At 31.3% G+C, this 9,056-nt stretch overlaps 1 protein-coding gene across 1 annotated transcript; it reads right to left on the bottom strand.

Annotated features, from left to right (window-relative positions):
- Positions 1 to 404: 404 nt before the first annotated feature.
- Positions 405 to 6,497, bottom strand: LOC139099296 (uncharacterized). The gene is made up of 3 exons (XM_070651719.1): positions 5,364 to 6,497; positions 4,845 to 5,279; positions 405 to 443 (listed from the first exon to the last, which is right to left on the bottom strand). The coding sequence occupies exons 1-3, from the start codon at positions 6,495 to 6,497 to the stop codon at positions 405 to 407; spliced, it is 1,608 nt and encodes a 535-aa protein (XP_070507820.1).
- Between the last annotated feature and the right edge of the window lie 2,559 nt (positions 6,498 to 9,056).

The raw sequence follows: 9,056 nt of genomic DNA, 5'->3' as shown, positions 1-9,056 counted from the left end.
TTTTTGTATATGTGATTTGTGGCTTAGATGTGATTAGCATAAATTTTAATCGAACTTGGACATTCATAGAAGATCATTAGCAATAAATCATCGATCATAAGTGTCTATAAATCAGTGTCTTATTTAAGGCTTATCAACATTTTTATTGTTTTGCTTTTTTGGCGGACTGGTTAGTTTTAGAATATTTTTAAGGTTATATGAATTTGATGCAAATGTTGATCCTTTTGCGGACAATCCTGAAATCTTGTTATTTAAAGCAGGTAAGTAGTCAGAAACTATCCTTAATATGCAATAAACATACTCACCAAAATGAGCGTACTCATGAATTTACCCTATCAATATAATAGAGCATGCTCCTTGTCTGTTCGAGGATTGTTACAAAAATTGAAAAATGGACCCAACGATCATCCACTACCTTTACTACGTCCATGCTTTTCTGGGTACTGTTTATCAAAAAAAGATGGATGTTAATTATTACATAGTTAGACTAAGATGACTAGGTGTGGTCACGAAACTCGTCGACGGATTGTGTATCCAGATAGCCTCTCCTTCCTAATCGGTTCAAATCGCTCAGTATATGAATTGATAAATGTCTGAAGGCAGGTATGGCTTAGTTATCTAATTATCTTCATTTGTATGTATCTACAGTATTCCCATGACCTCATTACCCTACATGATTCCCCTTAACAATCATAATTTCATTACAACTCAAAAAATGATTCCAAAAACCTCATCATAACTCTTCCTGTCCATTCACATCTTTCCCAATAAAAAAAAATCCTCATACAAAAAAGAAAAGAATTAAAAATGAGACTTTTCATTTGCCTCTAAATTACATTTCCATTGTACATCAGTTGCAATTCCAGCAAAAAAGACCAAGCAACAAGAAATAAGAATAACAAAAAAAAATTAATAAAGAGCGCAAGCGAATGTGCACAATATGCAATATGCACAATGAAAAGAGATTTTCAAGAATCGATAAATTTACGCGAAATTTGCATTATCTCCGTCTTTCTCACTCCACTCACATGAACTGACATCTATACACATGCATTCTGTGTTGTTTTTTTTCGGTATTCGGTGGATATATTTTATTCTCTTTTTGGGTGCACATAGCATTGAATATTCTTTCTGCTGTTTTTAATTCCTTTGTTTTCAATTTCGAAGCTCTTTTTTCGCTTCTTCTTATGCTGTTAAACAATTTCTGCATAAATGCTGCAATGCATATATTTTAGCTTCAATTTTAATGTTGTTTTGGGGATTTTGAGCATTTTGGGTTGATGCTAAAGGATTATGAGAGTGTTGATGAACTATTAGGGGTATAGAGCTTTCAATGGATAAGCTGAACAGCTTATAGTCTAGGAACTCGACATGGGGTATACAGGTTACAATCTAGGAGCTCAAGAAAGGGTAGATAACTTACAATCTAAGAAGTCGAGAAGGGGTACACAGTTTACAATCTATGAACAGGAGGAATGATACTCGAGAGTGGGTACAGTGTTGAAATCTAGGAACTGAAATCCAAAAATGCACCATATCCCCTAAATCCTCACTAAACTTTTTCCACTTTTTTATTTATAAATAATATTTTTTTCTTACTTATATATTATATATTTTCTTCTTTTATTTTGTAACGAAAAGAAATGAATAAAAAAATGAGAAATGACTGCAGACGCGAAATGCATCATCGAATTGTGGCGATCATTAAGAAAAATAAAGCTGAGTTCTGTGGCTGGTCGTTTTTAGTTATAATTCATCAATAAAAAAAAATCTCCAATAAATGCGCGCGGCTGTGAGAGGATTCATTTGAATACAAAGGAATGAAGCATTGATGAGAGGAGAGATTGAAGATCGGATGGAGGAATGAAGGAAAGGATAATGATGAATTTTTATGATAATCAGTTTAAGCATAATTATTTTTAATGATTTCCTATCACAAATGATGAAATTTTTGATTTATTCAAGATTCGTCCGCCAAAAAAAAAAAAATTAATTCAAGGGTGTCTATGTCAACATTCCAACCCCTTAATACCACAAAACTTTTCCTAAATCGCTGTTTATTATCCTAAAATAGTAACAAAAGAAAGTCCCGTGACCACTTAAACACTTCCTTTCCATTTTTTGCTCCCTTATTTGTTGTCATAAAGGCACAAACTGGTTTCAGTTCTCTAGAATTCTGACACACAAAACTAGTTCCGCGCGACAAAAAAAAACAGTGTTTGAACCCTTTTATTGTGTCAATTGTGAAGGAATTTTTGTGAGTCTAGTATGCAAATGAGATGTGGAAGGCAGCAAAAAAAAACTGAAAGTTGAGAGTCGTTCCACTAGATTTTAAGAAGTTTTGTGAGGATTTGAGAAGGGATGCAATGGGATATTTATGAAGATTCCACGTGCTGATGTTTGAGTTGATTTTTATGACAGTTTTTGAAGCTTATTAGATGATGAGGCATGTGATAGGGTAATGTGGCACGTGGTATGGACCATAAGGTATGAGTTTGGATAGTGATCAGAGAATTAAACTAAAAAGTTTGTAGTTTTTGTATTAATCATCAAGAAACCGTAAGACTTTTCAGCAGATCAGCACAAATTCTAGATTCGCCTCTGGAACTTTTGATTTAAAAGTTGAAAATTTTGCAAAAATGATTTTATTTGTATTATTTTACATAACTTGGGTTTCAGAGTTGTCCTATGCGCTTCTCCAAAACGAGACACTAACAAATGACCTTCCAATAAACCCACATTTTTTCTTTAATATTTTTATCACTGCATTTTCAAATTACTGTCATTTAACAACCCCCATTTACTTTACAAACACATTACCAGTGGGGTTACCCATCCACATTCACATCACCCGGTCTAATTTTCTCAAACTAGCACTTATACCCACCATTCCCCCACATTTCAATATTTGCTTTAGCTCACCTTATCTTTGATATTAAATGAAGGGTTTTTACTGTTTGCTGTTCAGCACATGGAAAATTTTATATTTTATTGCGCTTTTTTAATTGAAGGTTTTTCATTTTTTTCTTCTCTTTCATTTGAAATAAGAGAAAAAATAAAGTTGAAACATAAAATTAAAAAAAAAAATTAAAACTGCTGGAAAAGTGCATAAAAAATTTAATGAACGATATTGAAGTCGGAAAATAGCAACTATAGCAAATTGAAAAACATACTTTGTAACTTATTATGAATAAAACAGTGTTTGCTATAATGGAAAATTGCAGAGTTTTAAAAAAAGAGAATGAGGAACAAAATGCGCAATTAAAATTGGTTGTTTGATATTTTTTGCATTAAATTTTGATGAGTTTTCCGATTATGGTGTTCTGTATTGTTTATTAAAAAGATTGGGTTTGGTTTGTTTGACAGAAGAGTTTTTAAGACTTTTCAACCTTTTATGATGAAATTTCGAAGACAAAAATTCGGAAATTGTATTCAAAATTCAATGGTTCTGTTTAATTACATAGATAATGCAATGACATGTCCGTTGCATTTTCAAAAATCGAAATTCACCATATTTGAATATTATTGTTGATGATAGCAGAATTGTCCATACCAGAATTAGGAAAAATCACCTTAATTGACCCTAGAAACAGATCCGTGATAATAATACACAAAACTCTTCCGATTTCCTTTACAAAGTATATTTTATTAACATATCACATTAATTTTACAAACATTAAGCAATAAAAATGTCAACAATTATTGTCATATCCACAATTTTATCGCACAAAATGTCAATTCGCAAGTAATTTTAGTTAATAGAGAAAGTATTGCATTTAGAAAACAGAAGCTAACAATGATCTCGCGACCAGCGAAGTAATTACAATCTCATCCCTACTTTCAGACCTCTTTTTTTAATGAAAGTCTGAACATTCCAAGTTTACATCACTAGTGATAAATAAGAGAGAAACTGAAATTCAGAACTTAAAAATTCTTCCAAATTTTGGCGAAAAATCGAAATTTATTTGTACAGACAATGTAAGAAATTTCAATAAATTTCAGAATCAACCATCCTAACAAAGTCACCCTCAAGACAATGTCTTTCATATTCCTTTAAAAATTTTCTTAAAGAAAATTGAAGAAATGAAAGAAGGAAAAATAGTTTATCGATTTAATAAGCAAGTGCATGCAGAGTGAAACAAAGAAAGGCAGGAAATTTATTGATGAGTGGGTGGAAATTAAAACAACATTGATAAATGAATAGCAGAGAACGAGAAGCAAATGTAATGAGAATAATGCACTTATGAATAGAAAAATAGTTCATTATTATGGAAATTATGAGAATTGGTTATTGAAGAAGATATTGAGTCATGGAATTTTGTAATAAATGATTGAATGAGGGTGGTTTGGTGAGTTTGATGGGAAATTGTGGCTTGAGTTAAGAATTTTAAGCATGCAGGTAGTGTGTTGGATTCGGAAAAATTCGGTCCAATGCCAATTTTCGTCAACTTATACACAAACATTTATTTGAAAGACTTCAATTTTCTCAAAATCTGAAGCTTTTTCCGACTCAACTTCTGGCCAATCTCACTTTCCATCCATATTCTTTCTAATAGTTTCCCCCAAATCACCTCACCAAGGAACACAATCCCACTGAAAATCAATCCCAATTGCAATAAATGATTACCACCTTCAATCTGTCTAAACTTTAACTTTTGAGGTTCCCGAATCACAGTTTTCTTCTTCAAATAACTTTTGTCAATTGTTTGAATCCTGAAAATTTCCATCAATCCATTGTCATTCATGTCGAAAATTTTCTTATTTATAGCCCCGATTAAACAAGATGTTTTCTGAAAATACATGACTAAATTAACGGTAGTCTGCTTTTCAGGCACAAAACTAACGTAGGAATTTGGAAATCCAATTTTATTCCAGTATGCGACATGATCTTCAGATGTGAGAATAGCAATGTTATTTCCAACACTCAAATTTTGCCAAAAATCTGCAAATTGATGAACCGCTAATGGTATTGTATTATTGTAGATGTACTCGAACGGTTGCAGATATACCCTAATGGCATCAAGAGTGTATAATGTAAAATTTCTATCCATCATGTCTTTTATGTTCTTTATTTCGCGTGGCTGGTCCTCCATTCGCATAAAGTGAAATAAAGCACCTTGATATGCATTCCTGATGACAATCGCATAGAGAATGAACAATGCTAATAGAAATCTTGCAAAATTTCTTCGTGGGAGTCTCGGCATCGATCCACCAAAAAGAATGTTAAACATATTCAGAACTGGATACTTTACTTTGTAGCCGAAGACGAAGTTTCTGATCTGGGGATTAGAATAATAGGAAAGTATAATTATCTTCTTACTACATTTTTGAGACTCAATTGTCCCACACTAATATTTACTCACCTTTCTAGATCGTCTTCTAACAATCCTAATCACTAACACACTTATTCCCATAGTCATCATTACCAATCCCCAGATAGCTTTCTGGAATGGTTTAGTAAACATTTGAAAAGGTGTCATTTTTTCTCCAGATGGAATTGCCCAAACTAAATTTGTTGTATAGTAGCTATAGCTTGATGTCATGTAAAAATTCCTCCTAACTGTTGTGACTAGAAATCCAATACTAAAGTTTGCATTCTCATTCATGACCATCATCAAAGCTTTAAGTGTAAGATATTCCTTAGTGTGATTTTTCCATGATTGTTTGTGGACATAAATAACTTTTGTTTTAAAATTGAGTGACTCCTCGAGAGCCCATAGAAGAATTCCGTCAAATCCCCATGTAACTAGATTGTTGTTATTGTCTTTAATTGTTGTCATAAATGGTGGATTCTCGTAAGTCGCGACATGAAATTCACACCCATAAAAGTTACTCAACTTGTCAGGAAAGATTGAACGGTTTGGGTAAAGTAGTCCGACATTTGCTCTGTAGATGTTCCATAGAATTTGATGGACTTCCTCACAATAGTGTTGTGTATATGGAAAATTGGTATGGATATGGATGTCGTGATTTACAGGGCATAAAAATACAGCATTGACAATACCCTTAGTCCAGAATTTCTCGAATATTTTCTGAATTTCTGATTCATGAATGGATTCGGGATTCATATAAGCAATGACGTAATATCCAGTGAAGCTAAATATGTCGTTGGACATTTTTTTGAAAATAAGCTCAAAACTTTTATAAGAATCGACAAAAAATACACAAAATTCCTTCATTCTCCTCCAATTTTCCATGATTTCCTCAACTGTCTCAATGATTATTGAAAAATTTCCTTCAAAGCCTTTAATCAGATCCGTAATCAACTGATCAGTAGCGAATTTTGTCTCTAACTCATCAAGTGACGTCACTAAATTCACAACAACTGTCGATTCACAAAAATAGTCCCGAAATATCATCAAAATTGCTTCCTTAATTGACCATTCATACTTAGTATCATATGTAGTCAATTCACTTGTGGACACAGCACCTGCATCATTAATATTCAAACAATAAATTGCAAGCACTACTGGAATTAGAAGCAACACCAACCGCATTTTTTGAGATATTAAATATTCAAAGCTATTTAGGATGGAAATTTATAGTCGAAAGTCAGGTCAGCTGGGATTTTTTTTCTCCTTCTGCTGCTGCCTTTCATTTTCACATAAATTAAACGCTAATCACAATTTTTGTGCTGTGGCACTATCTGGGGCTTTTAATCGAAATTATATAGTTATAAAAATGATGAATTGCAGTGTGCTAGAGCTACGTTTAAAATTTTTATTCATTTTTCTTGTGTTATTAGTAGAGTTTTTAGTTTTGTGGTTTGTTTTAGTGGCAGGGTTGGAGTGCATGAGGTAGTCCTCACGAAACCAAATTTTATAATTTACTAGAGTTCGGGAAATCTCGATCTACAGAATTTCTCGAGCCCGACACTTCGAAAAACCTTACAATTAATTCTTGAAACCGCAACACCAACCCTGCAAATGAAAAATATTTAAAATCTATTCCTCACTCACTCACTTTTTTGCATATTCGTAATCGCTTTTAACTCTCTCCGATATTTCTAAATTCCTGTAATTAGTTGACCATATGAAATGTTTATATTTTGCTTCTTTGTTTGCATAGAACCTTCTGCATATGAATTAAAATGGAAGCATTGCGGATTCAAAATTAATTTGCATGAAATGCAGTAATACTGGTTGGCAGGATAAAAATTTTAAATTTTTTAAATATTAAAATTTATTATTGGGATTTTAGAGGAATATGTGAAATTTTTGTATGGAACCCATTCTTTTTTTGGGGAGGGAAGGTGCCAAACATTTGTTTGGGAACATTATTTTCGCATCCTAGATAATTGAAGAAAGGTTCAGGTTTTAGTTTAAAATTTCAAATTATGTTAAATTTTATCCGGTTAGAAATCTGTTTCAATACTTTTTTTCAGATTTTAAAATTTACATTTTTCAAATGAAATTTCCTTTAAATTTTTCCTGATTTTAAAATAAAAATTTAGCAAAACTTTAACCTCTCATTTAATCCACTTAAAAAACACAATAACAGCAAAAGGAAAGTAAAAAATTCAATAAACACAAAAAAAAATGAAAAAAGCAAGAAAAAAAATATTTTACAAGGAAATAACAAAGCTGTAAATTATTTCAATTCAGTCAGTTTTTTGGCAAACCACAAACCAGAAACTAAAAATTCGTTTCAACAATGAAGAAAAAAGTACAAAGTAAAAAACTATTTGTTTTCAACGTAAATTTATTGGAGTTAAATTGTTTTGACAAATGAAATTTATTTTCAATAGTAATACTGGTTGGCAATAAATTTATTATTGGGATAATTTATATTTTTTTGGGGGAGGTAAGGGGCCAAACATTTGTTTGGGAACATATTTTTAAATTCAAAAAATTTGCTAAAACGGTATCTTAATTTAAAATCTTTAAAAATATAAATTTTGAGAAAAATATTCTATTTTTTCAATTTTTTTGACTAATTAAAATTGCATTTTTTGCAAATTATTTTGTCTTTTTCCAAATTTTTCTCATATATCACAATAAATCTACTTAAATTAAACTGTTTAGCTAGCTTTCCATCCTACATTACAATTTTTTACAATCCATGTCGACTCGACCGCCCTCGATTTTCATTATTTTTTTCAATAGTTATTTTTTTCTTATTTTTCCTCCAATACACATAAAAAAACGCTCCAATTTCCATTTCAAAATTGACGGGTTTTTAATGAATATGTAATGCAATCGACTAGTTTGGCATGCTGACTTGCTTGTGTACACAAAGCGGAATGGTAACATTCAAGAAAAAAAATTGCACGAAGCGTTCAAAGTTAAGCAATAAATTGTGGAACATAATTGATTACTTTACAATTATTGGAAAGGAAAATGTTTGAGATTTTTTTTTTATATTTTCAGGGTAAATTTTCTTTTGAACAGTTTTTTGAGTGGGTATGGTAATGGAATCGATAGTGGAAATTAGAGGACATTTGTCTGAAGCAATTAGAAAGAGAACAATTGGATAGGAAAATTTATGTTTGTAGTTTTTGGACTGCATCCTGGAAAATTTGGAATTTTAAATATTATGGACAGTTTGGTTCAGTTGTTCATTTAAAGACTACAGTTTAGGTCATGATCAACTTATTATCTCCATGAAGACACACTTGAGCGACTGATTCCATGTCAATGATCATATTGCAGAATCTATTTAAATAATTTAAAAATAATCCTTTAAAAATTCAATTTTAAATGCACTGCAGATGTTGCATCCAGTTCACCTTAATCTTTCTCATTTTCATTTGTTTATTCTTTCAACTTCACCAATAATTTATTCATCAAACTCATCAATTTTGTTTATTTTATTCAAAACATTTCAATTTTCATCATCTGCTTCCTCAATTCTTCTCTGTAGCTTTTTGAAAAGGAACAAAAAAATTAATTAAATTTTCTATAAATTTCTCTTTATTTTGAGATAAATGCCCATGTGCTATCAACTTATGCACACACATACACACACAATTTTAAATTCCATTAAAAATTTCAAATTAGAATTTTTCTTTCGCACATGCACGAGAAATCCTCGTCAATTCCTATCCATCTTCGATT

This window comes from Chironomus tepperi, unplaced genomic scaffold (genome assembly GCF_022539635.2).
Source record: "Chironomus tepperi strain 1889 unplaced genomic scaffold, CSIRO-AGI_Ctep_v1 contig_467, whole genome shotgun sequence".
NCBI classification, from domain to species: domain Eukaryota; kingdom Metazoa; phylum Arthropoda; class Insecta; order Diptera; family Chironomidae; genus Chironomus; species Chironomus tepperi.
This window is presented reverse-complemented; position numbering and strand designations above follow the sequence as displayed.

Coding starts and splice junctions, on each gene's coding strand:
- LOC139099296 (XM_070651719.1), bottom strand. CDS start 6,497: ATGCGGTTGGTGTTGCTTCTAATTCCAGTAGTGCTTGCAATTTATTGT. Junction 5,280..5,363: donor TTAGAAGACGATCTAGAAAG/GTGAGTAAATAT, acceptor TCTAATCCCCAG/ATCAGAAACTTCGTCTTCGG. Junction 444..4,844: donor TTGGATTTCCAAATTCCTAC/GTTAGTTTTGTG, acceptor TTTGATAAACAG/TACCCAGAAAAGCATGGACG.